The sequence below is a fragment of the Vittaforma corneae genome (assembly GCF_000231115.1).
Source record: "Vittaforma corneae ATCC 50505 unplaced genomic scaffold supercont1.5, whole genome shotgun sequence".
NCBI lineage: Eukaryota > Fungi > Microsporidia > Nosematidae > Vittaforma > Vittaforma corneae.
The window spans coordinates 1-22,401 of NW_006889838.1; the positions used below are offsets into that span (position 1 = coordinate 1).

Genomic DNA, 22,401 nt, shown 5'->3' on the forward strand with positions numbered 1-22,401 from the left:
CCTGTAGATTCTTCAACTCTCCTATCTCTGCTGGCAATAACTTTAACTTGTTATTACTAAGATCCAGTATATTTAGATTCTTCAAATTTCCTATCTCTGCTGGTAGAATCTCGATCTTGTTACCACTAAGATGCAATTTTTGTAGATTCCTCATCTCTCCTATCTCAACTGGCAATAATTTTAGCTTGTTATAATCGAGATACAAATATTGTAGATTCTTCAACTTTCCTATTTCAGCTGGTAATGATTTTAGTTTGTTAAGATTGAGATGAAGTTTCTGAAGAGTCTCCAATCTTCCTATCTCGGCTGGCAATGACTTTAATTTGTTACCACTGAGATGAAGCTCCTGTAGATTCTTCAACTCTCCTATCTCAGCTGGCAATAGCTTTAACTTGTTATTTCGGAGACATAGTTTCTCTAGATTCACTAGTCTCTTGATATTGCTGTCAATAGATGTAATGTCTTTGAAAGGCATAGATATTTTAGTTTCATTCTCAGGATACCTCTCAAAGCTATAGTGTGAGGAATGCACTGTCTGTGGCCTATTCCCAGAACCTCTAATAGCTGCTTGATGAACACTCTCAAATGGATTTGGATTTTGAATGCCGCTTGGGTTTATAGCATTGTTCGAGCTGTGGAGTGTAACTTCCATGAACACAACTAAGCTACAAATTGCCTTGTATGTCTTTCTTGTTCGTGCAATATTCATTAGGGCATAGGTTAAAAATTTTTAAATTATTCAAATTTTGACAGAAAAATCCATTATAAGCTTAAGTATAATCAAGACAGTAATTGCTGTCAGCATGCAGTATTAACTGTGCTGGCGAATCTTTGTAAATAAACTCTATCACTCAAAGACAGGCTTGAAAATAGGATATTGACAGATGCCAAATCATTCCAAATGCAATCACTCCAGACTGTGCCTGTGTGTCCGTGAATAGAATAACCTGGAGTAGCATTTAGTGCATAGTTCACTAATAATAAAATACTCTAAGATTTGCTATTTCAGAAACTCAGTAAACTGTGTACTGTTTAAACAAATTTAATTGTCGGTAATATTCTATGCCTCTAGTGAAATAATGGCTTATCCACAAAGACCATCGAGACCCACACCACTATTATTTTAAATGCTCCCATAGCCCTATGGAAAGTGGCAAGGCTCATAGAACAGATCACCACAGAGACAGACAGTATGGCTTATGGCTACAATTAAACTTACAAAACAGAAAATATCTCTCTATCATTAATATCTTCTACCCTCGCCACACTTAAACCTCACTAATCAATTACTTTGCATGCAACCAATTCATCGTCATAAAGCTTTCCTTGGTACTGCCACAATTCAGCTCTCCACTTCGTAGCATCTATCCTATCATTGATTCACAAAGCATTTAGTCACTTTATCATAATCACTATCTTAACTTTATAGAAATCTATTGTTCCTTGCTATGATGCATCTGCATATTGTGCGATTTCCTTTGTACATGTAGCTGCCGATAGAAATAGGGTTGGTATCTGTAGCTAGCTCTTCTTTGTATTCGCCTTAGGTCGGCGCCTTCTGTTTTAAAAATTTTCAAGAAGGCCCCAGCGGAAGTGCAAGAATCACTTTTCAATCAGTGTAATCGTAGTAGGCTTCCAACCACATAAACTGGCATGCAATCGCCTAAGACCATCAACACAATTTTACCACATGGCATAACAAGACTAATTAAAGGAAACAATTTATCTTACTGTGCACTGGCACCACGTATTCTGTTAATCAACCTTATATCAGTTGGAAAGAGTGTGACCCTCTTTGCATGTCTGGCTGCCATATATGAAAGCTCCAATAAACAAACAATGTGATTTTCAATTGCTTCATGGATGACATTAAGAGAAACAGCAGTAAATTTGAAATTATCGCCGGATCTAATCTTGAGAGTGGAAAGCAGGACCTGACGAACAATTCTGACAATAAGAGCTCGTGGAATGAGAAATCCAATGTTGCTTTGGTAATATTTGATCTCTTTCAAAATATTGCTTGATACCTTCTTTGGTGTGGGCTTGGGCTTCTGGCCAATCGTTGGGACGCTTACTGAGAGTGATTTGGCAGGTTTTTTCTCCGGTACAGGAAATTTCTTTTGAGATTCTTGAACTTTATTTGCTGGCTCTTTCGCTGTGTCTTCTGGAGTCGGGGCTTTGTTGACTTGTTTTCTTGCAGCATTTGCTGTTCTTGCCATATGGGTTTTCAAACAATGGGAAGAAAAAAGTTAAAGTTCGGAGGGAAGCCGTAAGTTGGCTTTGGGTTACTGAATCACAATATAGTGACTTCTCTAGCTCAAATAAAGAGGCAGCTGATTGGCCAGGGCTATCACATTGAATTATCTATTGTAAAGCACGGTTTTGTTTGGGTTTTGCTATTATGAATATTGGTAAAAATAAAAACGAGTAAGTAGAAAATCACTAAGATTTATTAATCATAAACCCATCTGCTACCGCTGCTGTAGCTACGTGAAGAATAGCTTCTTGCCAGCGAATTTGTACGAAGAGCTTCTTTCTCAAGCCTGTTGGCTTCGGCCCTAAGTCTCTCTGCCTCAGCATCGGCAGCAACGGAATCCACCGGGGGATTACCAAGCCTTGTAAATCTGTCAAAACCCCATAAAGCTGCTGTAATTATGCCTATGTGAATGAACATAGCCTGAAAAGAAAAAATCTTTATAAAAACCTGTAAAACAAAATGTTTTAGCAGTTAATATATGTATTGGTTTGGCATACCTCATAGGATACCTTTTATAAATTGTTTTAAACGTCAAATCAAAAATGAAAGGGATAATATCTGAAACAGTATGGTGGCAATACCACATACAGGTTTTATGCATCATAAGTATATTTGTAATATGCTGTGTGCTGCTATTTAACGAATAATCAGAAATACTCGTTCTTAATAGCACTAACGCATGCTGCTGTGTGAATATGCATCTTTCTTCAGGGTTAGCTCATTCGCACCTCAGTTTCTTCAGATGAAGTAGAGATAGCATCCTGTCTGAACTTTACTGGAAACCGGCGGCATTCAAAGTACTCGATGTCGAATTGATTCACAAGTGCTATAAGGAGAGTTTTGTTGTTGCTCGTGCAGATTCTTTGATATGCTACAAGCTGCTGGAATGTCATGCCATTTGAGATTATAACTCCATACTTTGAGTGTACTCTGCTGGGATCATCAGTATATGCCAATAGATCTAGTCCATACTTGATTCCGTCATTTACAGAGAATCCCAAAGATTCTAGATGAATTTTAACCCGCTTTACTTTCTGTTCCAATTCCATCTTTTCCATCTGAAATCTAGGCCCAAAACACGCTGAAATCATGATATGTGCAGATGATCAATTAATTGCCTTGACAAAATACTAGCATATGAATGTCATCTGAAGCTATCATTTAATACACTTGTATCACATTAATAAAATGCGACGTGCAGCATACATGATACTGGTAAAATACTCAATACAGACAGTTCGGTCGTTTAGTTTTAACAATTTACTCAAACATTTTGCTCAGCATCAGCGCTTGACTTTCCATCTCCTCCAAGCAACAGCTTCGATAGGAATGCAAGAACAGGTGTAATAAAGACAAAGCCTATCAACAATAATAAAATGATAAATCTGGATATTGTCTCCATAAGCCCAAACGAAAATAGGTCAATTGTCAATCCATTCTTCAGTACACCTAGCACAGTAAGCTCCAAAATGCAGCAAGCTAAAAATGTGTGGATAAACGTTTTACAAATAAGATCAAAGATCGATTCAACATGGCTAAAAAGGAAAAGGAGCACCACGCAAAACAATACCATCATGATAATTGCAACAATTCTCGACTGAGTTCCCAACAGGGCTAGAATAATCATACATGCTGGATATGTGCAGGCTAACGATCCAACAATAGGCTTGGTAGGTTCATACAGTGTTAGACCCACACCTGCTGCAATGCAGGGTATCATTAACAGAGGAGAGGTTAGGTTGAAAAAATATCTGAATATCATCTCATAGGCACCAATGTAAAGCCCAAAACCATTCAGTGCGGCCATTTGATATGTTTTATATTCAGGCTTTGGTAGGACTGTTATGAGGATGATGAGTATAAAAATGATGCATAATACAACTCTTTCAATAGGGTTCATGTCTTCTCTATAGAGAAACGATGGAGGGTCTATTGTTCGAGACTTGGTCGATGCTGTTGTGTCATCGTCATCCTGCGCAAACACTGGGCTTAGGCACAGTATTAACAAGCCTAGCATATTGCCCCTTTTTACTTTAGTTATAATCCGTTAGGTTGGGTTTGTACCAATGGAGGCAATCAATAAAAATACAAACCAATTGCGGCATATGATCAATTTGCATTTTTACCTAATATGTATTTTGTAAGTAAAATTGGTTAATCGGTTTTATTAAATAATCTTTGAAATGAACTACAATCATAGTAGTGCAATTAAGGCACTATTGTGTTTTGGGCCCTCAAAAATGCTTCATAAAAAATCGAGGATCTTAGAAAGTGGAAACATTATAGGAAAACTAATAGTTTGGGGATGCTTGGCAGGGGCTGTTGTGAATGGAATGAGCTCAAAGAGGACAAATTATAAGTCGTATTTTGCAACTAGAATGGCTGTTCTGGGAAGTATTTTATATGCAGGTAGTAAAGCAGTAAAACTTGTCAAGAAAAAAGTTACACAGATGGATAAATAGCCTGCGTTTAAAGACTTCCCGTTTAATCATTTTCTTTTTAAACAATCATTGCTAAATGGTACGTTTTCAACCCATCAAATTAGAAACTATGCACTGGGAATGAAAAATTGTGTTTCTGGTGCCTGTATCTGGCGCAAAATCCATAAGTTTAGGTCTAAAAGTGTGTAGATCCCGCTCTTAAGACAGTAGTGATGTGAATGCTCTGGATGCAGAAAATAAGCGTGAGAAGAAGAGTGTTAAGCCTATTTTTAAATTAATTTAATATTAGCAATTTTTATTTAGCCTTTGATGCCAAAAATTAAATCCTGGTTTGTAGTGTGGGCCGTATATTTGTTCAAGATTATATTTCATCTTCAAATCATGTATCCATCAAACATATGCTAGGAACTACAGGATTTGTAGTGTTTGTATAATGTGCATTGGATGATGCAGCATGTTGAATTTACATTAATTTTATTTTTCAACTTTTTTATGTTTTTTCCCATGATTTTTGGCACAAAGCCAGTCTACAGATTTGCAGTCTACACCAAAAAGAAGCTGCACTGTCTGGGCAAGTCGTATTCGTTTGATCAGCCTCCCGTCGATGTAAAGCAATGTCCGGTTAAAATAATAAACCAAAAGGCAGAAATCTTCTTTCCTAACACAATATTCAATACTTTTGTCTTATCTGTTGAAAATAACGTAACAGTTCTGAAATCCTACGATGACAAGCTAACTTTTATAAAGAAAAAAATGGATGAGAACATTTTATATACAGTCAAAACCGTTTTTGAGGACGAAAAGACCAGAGAAGTTGTGGTGTTCGAGTTCGACGACTTTTTTCCTGGGTTTAAAACTAAGGGTACAATTGAAATTAAAAACAGCAGGCCAATATTTCACTGTAAACACGGGTCGGGACCAATAACATTACAATCTAACGATCCGAGGAGAGAAACAGAGGCCATGCTGGCGTCTTTGGATTCAGATGGGTTCGAGTTTGTTGAGATCAATAATCCCATTGAAAGAGCAACTGTTAGGATTATTAAGGATCTTAATAACCACAAGATCGTTGAAAATGGCCATATTAAAGGAATTTTGATTGAAGCAAAGGACAAAAAGATCAATGAAGAAATTAACGTGTTTGTAAAGAATGTCTATCCTGGTTCATACTGCTTTGTTGAGGATATCTCGCCAGGACTTGCAGAGGTTGAGCTGGTTGGGAGATGTGGATCGATATATAAAGTTAAGTACAAGCATTTCGTTGGAGAATGTAATGACAGAAAAGTTAAAAAAACGATGAAGGGTCTGATATCTGATATAAAGGGCAGCACGTTCAAGTTTAAGCAAGTGGCAAGTGAGGCCTTGGAGAGAACAGCCGACTATGAAGCCATTTCAGTTCCCAAAAGGCTCAAGGTAACGGAAGAGTCTGATGTCAAAAATAATCAGCTAAGAGCAGTAGAATATATAAAATATAGGCTTGATACCGCGATGAGCAATCAAAGTCAAGAAGACAGCGAAAATATTATAAAGCTATTCAAAAAGTATATTCAACAGATCAGAGAGAACGATTCTCTATCTCTTTTCTACTTACAGTACTTGATTGATCATAAAATGCTCAAGGAATCGGATATTCGATATGTGTTAAAATATGCCGGATATAAATTTCCAGGATTTGCATCTGAAAGGCTCAGTGATATTGAAGCCGTGAGAATGATCTTCTCCAAGAAAAAAAATCTTTCTGGATTTCAAAAGCTCTTAAATACTGAAGGGGACAAGTTGCGATTTATGAAAGAAAACCCTGAGTTTCTTGAGTATTCAATAAAATATGCATATGAGAACTTAGACACGCCAAGAATCGTGGTAGAGAATATCATTGGTACATCATTTGAAAGCTGGATGTGTTATGCTAGCCTTGAGAATGGAAACTACAAAAGGAATTTATTTAGAAGAATGGCAGGCATGGCTTTCAAAAAGAACGAAATGAAGAGGCTATTTAAGGCTTGGCTAGAATTTGAAGAAACGGTTGGAGGAAACATTGAAGAAGTACATTCACTGGCCAATCAATTTGTTCAAAATGCTAAGAATGCGTCTAAATAAAGGTTTAGTTTATACGTAGTTATGCTTGTAAAGCTAGCCCTAAATACTGTTGCGTCATATTTTAGTTTATCATCTTTATAATATTCCAGTAAATATCCTCAGAATCCTTTCCAATCTCCACAAATTCACAGTCCTTGATGATCGATTTTATAATGTTTCTTTCCTTAAGACTGCTGCAAACAAAGAAGCATCCTAGCCTTTTATCACAACTTGAAGCGTTGATTATCTTAAACTTGGGAGGTGGTGATTGACTAAATAAGAGATGTTGGCTAAGCGGGTCAATGTGTAACGATGCATTGGCGGTGTTTTCTATTGTAAAGATGTGCAGTGCCAAATCAAATGTTTTTGTTGGGTTCTGCAAACTCGGCGCAAAGCTTTCGGTAATTTTGCTATTTTCTTCAAAAACGAAGAAAGACCCATCCGGCAGGTAAACTGTAGTCTTGCCGTGCTCAACAACAAAGACGTCGCCATGTTTTGATATCTGAACAGGGTTTGACTGTGCTCTCATAAAATAATTCTCGGAAAGAATTTTCTCAAGATTGCTGGGCTGTGTTGCAGAGTACAGCATTAACATTGTATTTCCAGGGTGGAAAATACGACGTTTAAATCAGTTATATGGGGTCACTTTACTATATAAAGTATTGAAAAAGTATAGCCGCTCAGACACAGTTTCTATAATTAAATTTTTACTAAATCGAATCTAAAATCTTCTCCATCTTGGATTTGTATATCTCAAGTGCTTTTAGCAACACCTCCTTGGGCTTTCCCATCCCCTCAACCACCTCCAGGTTCATCTCAACATCCTCAATCTCCCCCCATTCTATTTCATCGCTCTGGTTTATTCCTGGCCATTCTTTCTTGGCATCATCCTCAGCCCATAGCTTGGTTTCTCTAGTTTTATTTCGTACATCATAACTAAACCCAACTACGGTTACTGGACAATACTTCACATGAGTCTGAGGTGTTCCTATAGTAGCTATGCATATCATATCCAGCTTCTGCCCAGGCGCAAGCCTCAAGATGAGGGCAGCACTACAGTGCACACCAGGAACATCTGTCTGCAAATCCTGGCCATTAACAGAGATAACAGAGTCTGTATCATTACGCTTTTTGAGGATAAACTTGATGGAGCACTGGTCACAGAAGCCATCACACTTACACTCTTGCTTTGGAATGAGTGATCCCGCGTATTTTATCGGGACAAGACCAAGTCTATTTGCTACCATTTCGTCAGGAAGAACCGTACTGTTCTCTTTAATTTCAACAACATCAATGGCAATACTTGGGACTTCTCCGAGCAGGATTCTGCGGAGCGAATTGGCAAAGCTTACACTTGAGCTGATAGTGAATTTTATGTTTAATTTTGTGAGCTCCTTTACCGTAAATTGCATCCTTGAAGACAAGTGGGGCAAAAAAAAGCATGAAATCATTGAGCATGTTAAATGGCATTTAAAACAAAGATTAGAATACAACCTAAGCCATCGAAGTACTAAAATAATATAGACATCGCGGTGCAGTTAAAGAACACAATAAAAATTTTCTCGAATGTCAGTTTATATAGCTATCAATTAAGCTTAACAAATGTCACATAGATACAGCAAGATTTTCTAGAGATAATACAATGACTTCTGAATCTGCTTGTCGCAATTTCTCATAACTAAGATGCCGTCCTTGTTCTTTTCAAGATAGCACTTGCCCCTGGCTGCTGCAAGATCAGCATAGTAAATTGGAGGAACCACACTGACTGACTTGGTAGCCCTAGCGTACAAATGGCAAAGGTTGTAAATAAGCGCGTACATCTCAGATCCTGTAAATTTAGAGTCGTTCCTAATGAGAACATACCTGACTGGGCGAGCTGTGCCCTGCAGTGCATGGTGGGAAACAAGATAGAAGTCAAATATTCCCGGCGACCCAATCTCGTCGACAATAGTGCCTGGAACAAGATTGTTTCCGTTGCCTGTCTGGAATCGAATGGAATGTCTTTTTTGAGCAATGATGAAGTTAATTTCAGGCTTGTAGCTAGCATCCAAGTCCTTGCAGGCGTCCTCAATAGCCTCAATCTCACAGCTATAGACAGCATTAAACATAGAGTCTCCAACACCATCCCTGAAAACAAGTATTCTAGCTGGCTTGGTTGAGGTACTAGCATAGTGGCTCTTAAGCATGACCTTAATGTTGTCCTTAAGTGTTCTAACAATTTCTTGTCTTCTTTCTTGTTGTTCAATAATAGTCTTGTAGCCAATAAAGTTATAATCCATAGTGGCAACGACAGAAGCAATGGATGGACTTTCAAGATCTGCAGCACCAGGGTGGCAAACATCAATACCTACCAGAATGGTAGGCTTGTCCTGAAGAATCTTTTTGTCAATAGCCCAATTTTTGCCACCTAGCTTGGCATTAATCTTCAGAAGAAGGTTAGAGACGAAGGACGGGTTATTAAGCTTGGGAATATTAGATGCAACCATGCATTGAGTATAAACACCCTGATATGTCTCTGCAATACGTTTAACCTCCTCGTATCTCTGGGAATTCTTGTCGGGTAGAACTACAAGATTGAATTTAGCCTTTGACGCATCAAAGAACTCGTTGATGTCCCTAACAACAACTGATTGCGGCCTTGGACTGATATTAACGCCATATCTCGAGGCAAGACTAATAAAGGAGTCAATGGTGCTATCTCTGATAATGCTAGTAGAAGTAAAGGAAAAAATCTTCCATTCATCAATACGGCAACCATCAATTGCACGTGCACCAATCAAATTCCAACCTCCGTTATTCACGTTAACTTTTTTGCTATCAGAAAATGTAATTTGGGGAGGTGGTAAAATTATTCCCTTACAGTTTAACATCTTGTTGTCAAAAGCCATACCAAACTGTGTTAAAATGCTGTTCTTCAGAACAGCAAGCTCCGCAGCCTTCTCCCTTATCATCTCAAATCTCTTCCCAGGCCTCTCAGCGGCTATTTTGATCATTTGGGCAGTCATACCCTCATCAAGCTTTTGAGTATACTTCTGGGATGGGCAAATCTTCAGTATTTCAAGTGGAAGGTAGATAAGCAAGGTTCTCTTCTTGATCACAGCAAGGGGCAGGTGGGGGTACCTCAAAGGCTTGTACGTCTTGGCGAAGTATTCTGCAACTGTCCATGTCTTACCATCAGCTTCAAATTCAACTGAAGAAGCAGGCTGAACTAGAAGTCCTGATACCTTGAAAGAAAAATTCCTCTCACGATGAGTGGTTACAACCTGTAAGTTTTTAATCAGTCTTTCAAAGTCGTAGTAAAAGCTGGCGCCCATATCATCTCTTAGTGGGTCTAAAACATGCCTACGTTCCCTTTTGTCTCGGCTCCTGGCAAGATCTACAAACAGATCAATCAAAGGTATGGCTCTATAAAACACACCAAAAGTAGCGTCAATATTAAGATAAACACCGCCCCTGCTCAGTCTAATGGAAGAAGAAAGACCAGGTATAATCTCAAGTCCACAGCCGAGATCAAAAGGCCTCGATCCAAGATAGAACATTTTCGTCTTATCCACACAATGGTTAATTTTTTGGTAGAATCGTGAGATAATTTCCATACACTGTAGAGCGGCTGCAACATCACCAGACATATCACCAGTATCATAGGTATGTTTGTACTCAATCTTGCACAGTAATTCTTCCTCCCTCATAGGTATCCTGAATGTTACATCAGCAAACTTCTTAGTAGAAACAAGAAGATTGCCACCATCAAAGGCGTAAGGTTCCTTGAAGTTGTTAGACTCAGCCATTTGCAAGAACTTAGAGAAGATATTTTTCTTCAGTATCTCTGGAGTAAAGGTAACAGCATAGTGATGGAGAACCAGGCTCTTTCCTGTATACTTGAAAAGATTAACTGAGACTTGGCAAGATGTAGGCTCCGTGATTGTCGAAACAGATGGTCTAGCTGGATGATCGCCATAATCACCTCTATATCTATTGCCATAATCGTCTTTTCGATCCAGCATAACCTCCTTTAGGCCTGTCGTCTCTTGGTCTCTCGTCTCTACGAGGGCCAATGTATGCAGCTGTCATAGGAAGGGCTAGAGATAATATTTTGAGGAGAGGGATGTGTCTTCAGAGTTTCACATGGAGGTCTGAAGTTTCAGGAAAAAGAAACATAGAACATGTTTTGTTTGTTTTTCTTCTTGTATCTAATGAACAGCCAACTATACCCCAATAACTGGCCAAAAGCCAGTGACCAGTTAGATTTGGGATTTAAAAGTTTTTATTCAGTACTAAAAAAGTTGGGGCTTGCTTCTCAAATAGTGACAAAAACCTTATTTTGGATCACGGCCTTACATTTGACCCCGCAACAGTTTGCAAGTAATATGTAACCGCTGAAAGCCCCATGCACAAGATTAGATTAAACAAATACAGTCAAAAGCCTCAACTGCATACTGGATGTATATTGAAATTGGCCAACTTGAACTGGTGTATGCAAAAAACCTCATGGATCTTCCAATTAGCACATATTTCCATGCGGCAAGCTATAGAACTAGGGCTGCTTATCTAAGGAAAAAATGTGGTGCTATCTGTGAAGACAGGTGTCTATTCAAGAAAGACTAACTCACACAAGTTAATTTCACAATTTGAAATTTAATTAATAGGGATGAGTTACTCGGTTATACAGTCCCCTCAAAAACCCCGTTTCTTCTGGTCTTACAACTCCGTCCTCAGCCTTTTCCACATCAATCTTTGGCTCATTGATGTATGCCGGTACATCAGAACTAGGATTTGGATCATAATATGCCACTATTTTCTTTCTTACCTGGCCATCAATCCTATCGGACTTGAAGAACGATACTAAATTCTGTCTGTCTTGGCAGTCTATCAGGCCTAGCGTTGCATTAGATTCTAATCTTATCCCAGGCATATTTCCCAGACATAAATCTTTGTGCTGAAAGATAAAGGAGCCGCCTGGAGTTAAATCAAGTTTGAAGAACTGATCACGATCCCTTCTATTAACCTTTCCAAAGTCAATATTCTTTGAACGTTTGTTAACTTTAAGAGCTGTTGTTCCAAGGCTCAGGACCACAGAGACTGTGTCAAGCTCGGTCTCCTGCAGACTTATATCTAGTGCCTCCTCAGGATATGGCGTCATAAACAGTCCCCTATCGGATTTTGCTAGAAATCTTTTACTTCTACTGTCCCTGAATATCACTGCACAAACCGTTCCCAATACAGCAAGCAACATATAGCAAGCATGCATTATTCTGAATAAATTGAAAGTTTTACTCTGAACCTTGGTTTCATATATCAAAATAAATCATGTTGTAAAGATGATAGCAAAAACAGCTGTTCTATGGAATAGCCATTATAACATTTGATGTTGAACGAAGTTGCCGTGTGACACTTGATACATAAGGTGTTGTATGTCATAACATTTTGCCTTAAATTAAATGTCCTCATATTCGACAAAACCAATGAAAATGCTGTTATATCATCTAGCTATGGCTGTATCACTTGGTTTAAATACCATCCCACAAAGCCAAAAGGCTGGAGGAGATCTTGGATCACTTGTTCGCTTAGAAGTAATTGCGAAGCATCCTGGAATGAAAGAGGAGAATCCTAACTACGTTAAAATAAGAAGACAGATTGAAATTGATCAGCTTGGCGTGGAGCCAGCACCAGAAAAACTTGAGGACACTAAGAATGAACCGGAGTCAAAAGATTTTATGCACGAGCTTTTGAGCGGTGAGGAGACATTTTTAGACAGAATCAGAGCAAGAATAGTTAGAAATAAGGAAAGGATAGTACAATCGTACAGATAGCCATGGCTTAAGCGTGCCAGAATATAGCTATAAACATGCAACCGATCTATTTATCGCAACTGAATATAGTGTCATGTTTGACAGAACACACCAATAGTAAATAATATTCAATAATTATGCACGTGTAGTATATTTTAGCAATTAAATGCTAATCGTCCAATTTAGACTTGGTTTCATCCTCAAACACCATTTCTGACATTCTGTTTCATCCATATATATCTTCGGTTTTTACTCAAAGTCCAATGATCTTTCACCTAAACATCCTAAATTGTACATTAATACCTTACAATGTAATGATGGTACTATTTATAGGTCTAACATCCTGTTTAGGTAGGGTTAAGCTAAAACTAGTGGATGATGACAAGTTCCTAGGCGCTGTCAAGGACAAGCTCCAGCTAGTTGATTACAAAGAGGCTCTTTCCATCAAGCTCAATCCTATGCAGGATATTTCAGAAAAGAATTTAGAGGCCAAGGACGGAAAGGCACTTACAGAATCGGGATTTTGGTTCTTCCCAAAGAGCTATTCGATGAAGAGTAACAGCAAGAGTGGGAAACAATCATTTAGAATAGTTTATTATGCTCCGAATGAGTATCTTCTAATGAGGGGAGATAGCTGTCTGGGGTTTGTAGAAGGAAATAAATTCAAGAAGGTGGACTGTACCCTTGAAAAAGCCGCCAGGTTTAGAATATGTTATAATAAACTGTGTGAGAGTTATCTTGACATTAAGAATGATTTGGAGTGTATCAAGATGTTCCTAGGAATAGGAGGGAGAAGATATGAGGATGACTCTAACTCAGAGGAGGGAAAGAGTGCCAAAGACAAGAAGAAAAAAGATAGGAGCAAAAGAGATGAAGATTCAGATGACATAGCTGACTGTAAGGATTATATCCAGAGAGATAGACACAATAAGGGCAGGCATACAAGCAATAGATATCCCTACTATCCAGATGGCAAATACCCTGGTGGGGGCGATCCATATAAAAGACCATTTTCGCCCTGGAGTGGATACGGCGACAATGACAGATTTGGAAATGGTGGATGCAAAGAGTATAATTACGGATTTCCAGGCTCTGGGCCAGGACATGACAACAGTGCGACATTAAGACCTGAGGATGGAGAAGATATTAGTGGTTTGTCTGGGGTGCTGGACGGCAGTCATCTATGGGGAGATAGACCTTATTACTGTTAGTACTAAGTAAATATAAAGTAGACTTACTTAATGTTTTGAGTAGCTTTACTTTCAGTAAAATATCACCCTGACCTGTCTTTAGTCCTGAAGTAAAATAAACACAGTGTGATAGCTTTCGTATTAGCAAATGTTTCGTTTTAATTAAATATGCTCAGCACGTTCTTCATCTCTACAAAATTGGAGCTTCCACTTCCTAAATACAATGTCTTTTTTCTGCCGATCACTGCGCCCTTTCTATTCTTGTACTCTAAAAGACTATTTATAGGAACAATAAACTCATTTACATACTTCCTCAATTCAGAAAACAATCTGTTTGTATTGCTGTGGCTAAAAAATACGGGGGCTTTCTCTGTAGTCTCTGCATAAATAAAGTTGCTCAAAGTTCCGTAAAAATCTTCACAAATTTCTATCTTTGATATTTTCTTCACTTTGATTTCTGCCTCCTTTGAATTCACTGACATCCTCAGCCTATTATCCTCGTACTTGACCTGAATATCAATCTCTATGTTAACACTAGTCAGATCTCTGCCATCCATTCCCCCACTAAGATTTTCTAATCTCTCGTCAATATTGTCCAGTCTCTTGTTGTTGATGTTTAACTCCTTGCTGACATACTCCTTGTCCTCTTCAAGCGCTTTATAGTCATGCTTTACCCTATCACCTGTCTCGTTCTGCCTCTTTGTTATCTCCCAAACCGCACTAACCGTCAGTTCCATCTCGCCTTTTTTTAGTTTAATATCACCTGAGTCAATGACCAGCTCAGTGGAACTTAGGGGGCCATTCTCCAATCTTAACAATGTCATATCCTTTAGATAATCCATGAACAAAATCATCCTGACTCCCAGCACGAATTTTGAGTGTATTTTAGAAACCGTCAACAAACTTTTATTGAAGTACAGCCCGGGAAGCAATGTCTTTTGGCTGGCATTGGTCAGCTTGCATAGAATGGCCAAGGACATTGGACTGTTGTCCAAACCTAACTGATTTTCCAATGAGTCCTCTTTGCTTGTAACCAAGCCAGTCTTGAGAAGCAGTCTAGATACTTTATAATAGAACATAGTGTATTCCATTCTTCTTAGTTCTTTTAGTATTATTTCCAGTCAATCCATCTTTTAGTCCATTATCATGTGCCTTTAGCTTGTTAATAAACATTTTAAAAATTTTGTAGCTTTTAATTCTGAACACTAGCTTGAGAGATATTTCAGGATGATCCCAGGACACTGTCTTCTTGAGAAAGGGAGCTATGGAGTCCAATGCTAGCTGTTGATTGCTTGCTAAGTCGAGGATATAGTTGATTCTATGGATTACCTCAATCTTCCAGTTATTGAATCTTAAGGAGCCATTATGAATATTTTTGGCATTTCCATCACTATGGTAATGCTCTTTGATTGATAGTAGCTTGTCTAGAGGTAGCTCCATTTTGCGATCTATTATTGTCTTTGTTATTTTTTTAAATGCTTGGAACGTTTCTACTCTGAATCTTTCACTGGCAATCACTCTGCTTAGAACATCATCTGGCACTTCCTCAAAGTATTCTATGCATAAATTCATGCATTTCATAAAATTGAAGTCCATCCTTGTGCAAATTTTAAAAAAGCATTTTAAAGGCACCTGCGTTTGAATAATGAATTGCTTTGTAAGGTTTTCATCGGCCACTCTCAGCAAAATCTTTTCGGTGTAAAAAACACTACCGGTATTATTGCTGTGGCTGTTGGCCAGCAGACTGTTGAATTTAAAATAGCTTTTGTTCTTCAAAATAAAGTCTAATCTTTCATATAATAATTTGTGGGACTTCTTGACAGTTATCACCGAAATCAAAGAGCGAATATCATTTAAATACAGCATTTCTATTTCAAAGAAAGACTCACAGTTTAAACCAAATAAGACCCCTTTGAAAGTATATTTACAGTACTTGGCCCAGCCTATTGCCACTTTACCTCTTTGGGTCTGGACTTCTCCTTGGCTGTGGTAACAAACTTGTGGATAATTACTACTTTTGGCATTAATTTTGGATATATCATCAATTATACTGTGCATATTCCCTTTGCATTGAGTGCTAATTCCATTGCAGCCATCTTCTTTGTTTATTTTGCAGTTAGCATGCTCTACTTTAACACCATCTCTCAGTTTTATAGACTTGTCTTTGCACCTCGTACTAGCACTGCAGTGTATTGTATTGCTACCAACTTCCACAGTCTTGATTCTCTCCTTCAAGATATAGTCTAGTATGTAATACACCTCATATTCCCCCTCGTACAGCTCACTTATGCTGAGGCAAGCGATATAGGCCAGTATGCTTAATTTGGAGCAGTCTTGCCTTTCTGAAAGAACCGTCCTGGCCCTTTCGCAAATAAATCCCGACTTGTTGATTATTTTATCTTCATATTTTATCCATTTATCATCACTACAGCCATGGACAGCATCACGACTACAAATAGTACTATTGTGTTTTTCGTATAATCCGTTTGAAATAGCCAATTGCTCAAATAATAGATCAAATCCAACCACCTTCAGATATACCTCAAAAAGAAGGATCAGCAGCTCATCTCCAAGTGTTCTTCCTTTAACATTCTTAATTAAATATGAATCAAGTAGATCAATGTCCCTCTCTTTAAATCTTTCTATACACAATAGTTCATTTAGAATATTTTTTAGATCATTTTTGCTTTGTAGGACCTGTTCTAAGGTAAGCTCACTTCTTTTTGCTGGCTTTCTAAATTGAATAGTATAGTGGTCAGATTCCATTTGTGTGTTTCTGCTTAGGTATTTGAAATATAAATTATGAAACAGTGTAGCACGTCAAGACAGTAGTAAGTCAAGCAAATGCCAATGCAATGGCCTATAACGGCTACGGTGATTTTATTTGTTTGTTGGGTTTTTGTCATGCCCATGGCACATAACAAGAAAAGAACACTGACCTTCCAAACACCAAAGAAGAAGGCCATGACGCCCCTTAGAATCGCAAAGGAGACTGCCTCAACATCCAGCACACACTTTTCAGACACGGAAAGGGATAATCACATGCAGCCAGCTATCACTAGCACTTCAAACAATATTTCTACTTCTCTGGAAAATAAGCTCATCGAGGCGTATAGGGAAGAGAACTCCTTCTTAAGGAACCTAAAGAGCGATGTTCTTCTCTATACTAAACTCCTTGGAATAACAATTGACCAGGATGGATCTTTTATTAATTTTTCAATTCAAAGGACAAGCACGACAGGAAAGAAGAAGCTTGGTTTTACACTCGAGGAGGCAGAGCAGAATTACATCTTTACACTGAAAGAGTCCGAGAACTGCAATGTTCCAGAATACTTCTACGATGTTATTGAGTTTGATAAGAAGGTGTTTCCACAGTTCTTTTACAAAGCTATGCAGGCCGTCTACGAGACAAGATCAAATGAGTAATGCTTACACGTAAATTAAAATAGATGAACGAATAAATAAAATTGGCTAGCTTGCTTGCGATGTCAAGCTAACACGGGAGGATGCTAGGTGCAGACAGAGACTCGTTCTTTGTCTTACGTTTTAGTTAAAGTGACTAAGTAAAGATCACACTGCCTTATATCCTGTTTTCCTTCGACATTTTCTGCATTGATATGAATATTCTAGGTTGGTTAAATTTCTACAGTAAACTTGTGTCGGCTAATTTAAGGTTTTATTTTTGATTAACTTTGATATGAACTTTGTGTCATGTTGGTATTCCTCCCTTTTTAGAATTTTAAAGTCTCTTTTCGAAACCAAGGGAACGACTATTTCCTTGATAATCTCAATTTGAGTGCCATTTCCAAAGTCAATAGGATCGATGAAATAGACAATGTGCTGTGTATTATTTCCTTCTAGTAAGCATTTTCTTACTGTCTCCGCACCTCCTTTGGCTGGGATTCTATCTGAGAATAAAGAGAATGCGAAATATCTAAAACTTGCAGCACTTTGTACGATCCTCTTTTTATCATCAAGGCTGTGCATTGGCTTTATTTATATTTTATGTTAGCCATAAACAAGAATGCCTTTATCAATTTGCTTGGAAGTTCTGAGCAGCCATCGGCCTTAAATAGTATTTTAAATAAGTACAAGGATGATCGATGTAATTGCTGCCATCAGTCTAGTAATATCTTGTGTGATATAACAGCTAAAGATGCAGACTAGAAAGAAACCCAAGTTGAAGACAACTAAAAATAGCATACATAAATAGACTAAACATCATTTCTAAAGTTAATCTCTTTTAATTAACTTCTTGAAACATCTTGGAGCATATCAAACCAGTAGTTTCTCTCTGCATCAGTGTCAAAGGCCAGGTATCCTGTACTAGACTCGACTGAGTAGGTAAGCCTGTGTGGATGCGAATATCCATCATAGTCAAGCTTGTTGAAAGCAGTGGCTCTTTTAATATTCCAGTTTCCATATCCTGAGCCAGTGCCATCTTCCTCAAGCCACATGAGCTCCCCAGTTCGCAAAAGAACAAAATACTTTTTAACCCAAAAACAGAAAAAGAATGCCCTCTTCTTATAAATAAAACCCTCTGCAATAACAGAATTCTTCCTTCTAAGTTCATGGATAACGCTTCCACTGTCGGGATTTTCAAGTTTGCAGGGTGCAAAGCCAGTCCCTGAGCTGTCTCCAACTCTATGGTTTCTGTTCTTGTTTTCATCTATTCTTACTTGTGTATTTGGCCTTTCTGCCCTAGATTGCAAATTGGATTTGCTTGGGGCAGGCATCACCGGCCTGCCGCTAGATGAAGAGTGCAACGACATACTATCAGATAACGATGATCCCATTGACTTATTACTTGTAGAGCATTTGCAGGAGCTCGTATTACATCTTGTGCACTTGTTCTCTTTATTAAATACACCACCGTTCTCAGGCTTATGGATGTTTTCTGCACACCTACAAGTCTTGGCATCCCTACTGCACTTCGCACACGTCTTCTGGGTGTTCGAGCCTGGATATGCCATCTTATCTTCTGGCTTTTTACTTGTACCAGCCTTATCTTTCATGTTAGACTCCATTTCCTTATCTCTTTTTTCATGTGCAGCCATGTTCTCACTGCTAGGTTTTGTATTGGATGCCTCTTTCTCTTTGCTGGCCTCCTTTATTACCACTTTTTTAGTTTCCTCCTCGGCTTCCATCGGTCCTCCTAGTGGCGCAAGGTTGGTTGTCTCTTGAGGCAATATCACTTCGGTCTTCTTCCCTGTATTATTACCCTTTGCTGCGATAACTGCTGGCTTCACTGGCTCTTCCTGTGCAGGTCCAGCCAGTGGTGCCAGGTTTTTCTCGTCCGTTTGTATTTTGAGAGTCTTATCAGAATCATCCTTCTTCTCTGCCATTTCTACTACCCCTTTTTCTTGAGCAGTTTTATTTTCAATTTTCAATGTTTGATTGGTTCCCTTCCCATTATTGATTGGTTTATCTTCATTACAACTGCCTTCCCCCTTTATTACCGTTTTTTTGTTTGTTCCCCTGATCTCACCGAACCCTCCAATGGTGCAATGTTAGTGGCTGATTGTGGTGATATTGCCTCGGTTTTTATTCTAGAATCTGCTTCCTTTTCTGCGACTATTATAGGCTTTATTGGCTCTTTTTGTTTAGGTTTAGCTAATGGAGACAGGTTATGCTCCTCAGATTGAATCTTAATGCGATCCTTCTTTTATACCTGTAGCTTCTCAACTTCCTTTTCATCTCTTTTAACTACCACTATCTTCCTTCTGTCGGTACTTTTTCCAGGTTTCTTACTTCCATCATTATTACTAATCATGAAGTTACTACATTTCGAAACTTTAAATATATTTCAATGTAATTGGCTAAAAATCAATAAAACCTCAATATTCATTAGTTTCTGTTAATTAAAGTAACCAATGATAATAAAAGGCTATGGAAGTAACAGTGGATGAGTGGGTAAAAACCACGGTGCCAATATATAGCGTGGTTCAATTTAATCAAGCGATCCGGATTTCTCTTTAGGTATTCTTCCTAGTAGACGTGCTGTTTCGTTTTTCACTACTAAATGTTGATTTGTCTTGGTACTATTTATAATTGTCGTTTATTTGAACAGCTAATTTGGTTGTTTTAACCAAACTTTCCTTCATCACCCTCCTCATTAAAATGAAAAGTATTAAGAGCTCTAACACTGACTTCAGATTAACAAAGGCCTATAGCATAATAACTGACTTTATATTTAGGATCGACAACAGTATAAAGAATGAGCCTCAATTATCCTTTCCCCGAGGATTTATTATTGAACGGATAAGACAAATAGTTGAAGATACCGAGCTGTCAAGTATAAAGGGTAGGTTTGCTAATCCTGCAATGGTAACAGTTATAGAACAAATAGAGACGCTAACAGACAACCCATATCTAAGTAATTCGTTTGGAAACAAGATTAGAATGGATTTTGGGACTGGCCACGAGTTAAATTTTCTGTGTTATCTTTATTCGTTGGTCGATGGAAAAGATAAGAAGATTGAAAGCCCACCAATAGTAGTAGACTGCAGGGGAGGCCTTAAGATAGAGCTGTGCCAGGTGAGTAGCATTCTAACGGAATACTTTAGAATTATACGCTTTTATGTTGAAAAATTCAATATAGAACCCGCTGGCTCAAGAGGATGCTGGTGCATCGATGATTATTTACTTCTTCCCTATCTTTTTGGATCTTCAGAGTGTTTTAACAGCAGCATGCCTGTTGAGTTGGTTGGAAAGGGAATGTTTAGAGAATCATGCATGAGCAACCGCTCACCAATGCTGAAGAATATTTGCAAGCTTCCCTGGCAGAAGATTAACCATGGGATGATAAAAATGTATGACGAAGAAGTATTAGGAAAGAAAGTAGTTACCCAGCACTTTATCTATAGCGATATTCTGCCGATATGACTGCAGAAAACAAAAAGATTTGAAATAATTGGTTGAAGGACTGAATAGTTGTAAACTGTAAAATAAGGAATACTCACAACTTGGTAATGATTTTTATGCACTATGTTATTCCTATAAATATGTTTTAGAGACAATATACTGTCTTAGTATCAGCAGGTTGTCTTTGTTGTCCGTACTATTATTTTTTATTTTTTTACTTTTTAAGAAAAAATTTTTTACGACCCACAATCATGAATACGACATATCAAAACATGACAGAATGTGACTACACAGTACATACAGAGACTCACACATGGAATTTGTTTTCGGACAGTCGGGCAATGGACATGATGAGGAGAATGTGGGAATCGTGTTTGCATGATCGATTACTGGGGATATGGAATTTATTTCTGGATGCTATTAATCTCCCTGAATCTCAGCAAGAAGTCGAGATAACAAACCAAGCCATTGAACTATTCGATCTTGGAAAGAAAATCGATCAAAATCAAACTACTTCTCAAAAAATCCAAGACATATTTTCTCAATATAGAACAGACAGATACTTTGAAAATCTATTCCGTGAGTGTGGCATTGTGAAAGGTTGCGATGATGACACTGTTTCAACGCTCCTAGATCCATTTAAAACTTTAAACTCGGCATCGTTAACGATGTACCTTTTATTTTCCCTGGTGTTGCTAAACATTCTTTTTAGAAATGCAGTACTATCCAAGATGATGTATTCAGTCTGCATTGTTAACGCTTATATGGCTGGGTCCATCTGTCTAGTGAACTTGAAAGTTGCTTATGAACTAATGACTAGTTCGTGGCCCACGGAGATGCCTCTAGGCCTTGAATACCTAGTTAGGCTTTATCCTTACAGATGGATCTACCTTCAAATATTTGTGATGGCGGTATTTATCTTTTATCATAAATTTTATTTGAAATCTGACGATGTACAGGAAAAAAGACAAAATGTTTTCAAAAAGATTTTTGTGATCATCGTTATTATTCTTGGTGCATTTGTTCAAGGCATTGCTTGTTTATTCACTAAGAATATATTTCTGACGCAGTCTACTGCAGACTTTTTTACAATGTTCTGTTTGATAAACATTTGCATGATGGCTGCAATCATATACTCATCCGTGACTATGTTGAAGGCTTCATATCGTTACTTTATCAAAAGAAACACATCTGAGTAATATTAATAAAAGTTTTTAATTACAAATGTTAAGCAGCTTGTAAGTAGCTGTTTTTAGTGGACAAGCTTTGGCCTAGATTTTATCCAGAGCTTTTTCTGTCTTTTAGCATACTGTTCATGGTAGTGGTCATTGTCGCTAAAAGCTGGGGTTTAATACAAAATGTCAAAGATAGTGCCTGAAAGATCCTTTAGGTGTCTGCGCCTTTAGACTTGTTTTGATGATTAAATGTTTTGGATTGTGTATAATGCCTTTAGTCTCCTCCTACGACATTAGATATTATTCGCAAGCATGCAACCGAAACAAAGAAAAGCTTTTAAGAAAGCTCAGCAGAATATTTTTTGATCTTGTTGTCTCTTTGCACTGCAAAATATTCTGTGGATTGTGTGGCCCTATTCCAAACATAAATTTTCTGATAGGGCTTGTGTACTGCTGTTGCTCCAGCGGCAACTTTATTATATATGTGCCAATTCTATATTTTGCAATAGCAAAGATTTAAATAAAACGTATCAATGCTTGACTGAATTTTCAATAAAAAGCTAATTTACAGTTTTCTGCAGAAACATGACAAATTTTTAGTTTTAATAA

General features: G+C 37.9%; 18 protein-coding genes across 18 annotated transcripts; 6 read left to right on the top strand and 12 right to left on the bottom strand.

Moving 5' to 3' along the window:
* Positions 1-709, bottom strand: VICG_00740 (uncharacterized protein; the record flags this gene model as incomplete). Its single annotated transcript, XM_007604129.1, has 1 exon — positions 1-709. A coding segment is annotated over one exon (709 nt), but the record flags the coding sequence as incomplete, so codon positions are not given.
* A 1,018-nt stretch (positions 710-1,727) lies between these two features.
* VICG_00741 (uncharacterized protein) lies at positions 1,728-2,219 on the bottom strand (the record flags this gene model as incomplete). The annotated part of the gene is made up of 1 exon (XM_007604130.1): positions 1,728-2,219. The coding sequence occupies one exon, from the start codon at positions 2,217-2,219 to the stop codon at positions 1,728-1,730; it is 492 nt and encodes a 163-aa protein (XP_007604192.1).
* Positions 2,220-2,970: 751 nt separating this feature from the next.
* On the bottom strand, positions 2,971-3,315 carry VICG_00742 (uncharacterized protein; the record flags this gene model as incomplete). Its single annotated transcript, XM_007604131.1, has 1 exon — positions 2,971-3,315. One exon carries the CDS (start codon positions 3,313-3,315, stop codon positions 2,971-2,973), a length of 345 nt encoding a protein of 114 aa, XP_007604193.1.
* Positions 3,316-3,521: 206 nt separating this feature from the next.
* On the bottom strand, positions 3,522-4,274 carry VICG_00743 (uncharacterized protein; the record flags this gene model as incomplete). Its single annotated transcript, XM_007604132.1, has 1 exon — positions 3,522-4,274. The coding sequence occupies one exon, from the start codon at positions 4,272-4,274 to the stop codon at positions 3,522-3,524; it is 753 nt and encodes a 250-aa protein (XP_007604194.1).
* A 928-nt stretch (positions 4,275-5,202) lies between these two features.
* VICG_00744 (uncharacterized protein) lies at positions 5,203-6,795 on the top strand (the record flags this gene model as incomplete). Its single annotated transcript, XM_007604133.1, has 1 exon — positions 5,203-6,795. One exon carries the CDS (start codon positions 5,203-5,205, stop codon positions 6,793-6,795), a length of 1,593 nt encoding a protein of 530 aa, XP_007604195.1.
* A 61-nt stretch (positions 6,796-6,856) lies between these two features.
* VICG_00745 (uncharacterized protein) lies at positions 6,857-7,369 on the bottom strand (the record flags this gene model as incomplete). The annotated part of the gene is made up of 1 exon (XM_007604134.1): positions 6,857-7,369. The coding sequence occupies one exon, from the start codon at positions 7,367-7,369 to the stop codon at positions 6,857-6,859; it is 513 nt and encodes a 170-aa protein (XP_007604196.1).
* A 115-nt stretch (positions 7,370-7,484) lies between these two features.
* VICG_00746 (uncharacterized protein) lies at positions 7,485-8,186 on the bottom strand (the record flags this gene model as incomplete). The annotated part of the gene is made up of 1 exon (XM_007604135.1): positions 7,485-8,186. The coding sequence occupies one exon, from the start codon at positions 8,184-8,186 to the stop codon at positions 7,485-7,487; it is 702 nt and encodes a 233-aa protein (XP_007604197.1).
* A 216-nt stretch (positions 8,187-8,402) lies between these two features.
* On the bottom strand, positions 8,403-10,829 carry VICG_00747 (uncharacterized protein; the record flags this gene model as incomplete). Its single annotated transcript, XM_007604136.1, has 1 exon — positions 8,403-10,829. The coding sequence occupies one exon, from the start codon at positions 10,827-10,829 to the stop codon at positions 8,403-8,405; it is 2,427 nt and encodes an 808-aa protein (XP_007604198.1).
* A 584-nt stretch (positions 10,830-11,413) lies between these two features.
* On the bottom strand, positions 11,414-12,022 carry VICG_00748 (uncharacterized protein; the record flags this gene model as incomplete). Its single annotated transcript, XM_007604137.1, has 1 exon — positions 11,414-12,022. One exon carries the CDS (start codon positions 12,020-12,022, stop codon positions 11,414-11,416), a length of 609 nt encoding a protein of 202 aa, XP_007604199.1.
* Positions 12,023-12,212: 190 nt separating this feature from the next.
* Positions 12,213-12,584, top strand: VICG_00749 (uncharacterized protein; the record flags this gene model as incomplete). The annotated part of the gene is made up of 1 exon (XM_007604138.1): positions 12,213-12,584. One exon carries the CDS (start codon positions 12,213-12,215, stop codon positions 12,582-12,584), a length of 372 nt encoding a protein of 123 aa, XP_007604200.1.
* Positions 12,585-12,826: 242 nt separating this feature from the next.
* Positions 12,827-13,774, top strand: VICG_00750 (uncharacterized protein; the record flags this gene model as incomplete). Its single annotated transcript, XM_007604139.1, has 1 exon — positions 12,827-13,774. The coding sequence occupies one exon, from the start codon at positions 12,827-12,829 to the stop codon at positions 13,772-13,774; it is 948 nt and encodes a 315-aa protein (XP_007604201.1).
* Positions 13,775-13,911: 137 nt separating this feature from the next.
* Positions 13,912-14,844, bottom strand: VICG_00751 (uncharacterized protein; the record flags this gene model as incomplete). The annotated part of the gene is made up of 1 exon (XM_007604140.1): positions 13,912-14,844. The coding sequence occupies one exon, from the start codon at positions 14,842-14,844 to the stop codon at positions 13,912-13,914; it is 933 nt and encodes a 310-aa protein (XP_007604202.1).
* Positions 14,819-16,519, bottom strand: VICG_00752 (uncharacterized protein; the record flags this gene model as incomplete). The annotated part of the gene is made up of 1 exon (XM_007604141.1): positions 14,819-16,519. The coding sequence occupies one exon, from the start codon at positions 16,517-16,519 to the stop codon at positions 14,819-14,821; it is 1,701 nt and encodes a 566-aa protein (XP_007604203.1).
* A 144-nt stretch (positions 16,520-16,663) lies between these two features.
* VICG_00753 (uncharacterized protein) lies at positions 16,664-17,179 on the top strand (the record flags this gene model as incomplete). Its single annotated transcript, XM_007604142.1, has 1 exon — positions 16,664-17,179. The coding sequence occupies one exon, from the start codon at positions 16,664-16,666 to the stop codon at positions 17,177-17,179; it is 516 nt and encodes a 171-aa protein (XP_007604204.1).
* Positions 17,180-17,416: 237 nt separating this feature from the next.
* VICG_00754 (uncharacterized protein) lies at positions 17,417-17,740 on the bottom strand (the record flags this gene model as incomplete). The annotated part of the gene is made up of 1 exon (XM_007604143.1): positions 17,417-17,740. The coding sequence occupies one exon, from the start codon at positions 17,738-17,740 to the stop codon at positions 17,417-17,419; it is 324 nt and encodes a 107-aa protein (XP_007604205.1).
* A 260-nt stretch (positions 17,741-18,000) lies between these two features.
* On the bottom strand, positions 18,001-19,098 carry VICG_00755 (uncharacterized protein; the record flags this gene model as incomplete). Its single annotated transcript, XM_007604144.1, has 1 exon — positions 18,001-19,098. One exon carries the CDS (start codon positions 19,096-19,098, stop codon positions 18,001-18,003), a length of 1,098 nt encoding a protein of 365 aa, XP_007604206.1.
* A 775-nt stretch (positions 19,099-19,873) lies between these two features.
* On the top strand, positions 19,874-20,638 carry VICG_00756 (uncharacterized protein; the record flags this gene model as incomplete). Its single annotated transcript, XM_007604145.1, has 1 exon — positions 19,874-20,638. The coding sequence occupies one exon, from the start codon at positions 19,874-19,876 to the stop codon at positions 20,636-20,638; it is 765 nt and encodes a 254-aa protein (XP_007604207.1).
* Positions 20,639-20,868: 230 nt separating this feature from the next.
* VICG_00757 (uncharacterized protein) lies at positions 20,869-21,816 on the top strand (the record flags this gene model as incomplete). Its single annotated transcript, XM_007604146.1, has 1 exon — positions 20,869-21,816. The coding sequence occupies one exon, from the start codon at positions 20,869-20,871 to the stop codon at positions 21,814-21,816; it is 948 nt and encodes a 315-aa protein (XP_007604208.1).
* Positions 21,817-22,401: the final 585 nt, after the last annotated feature.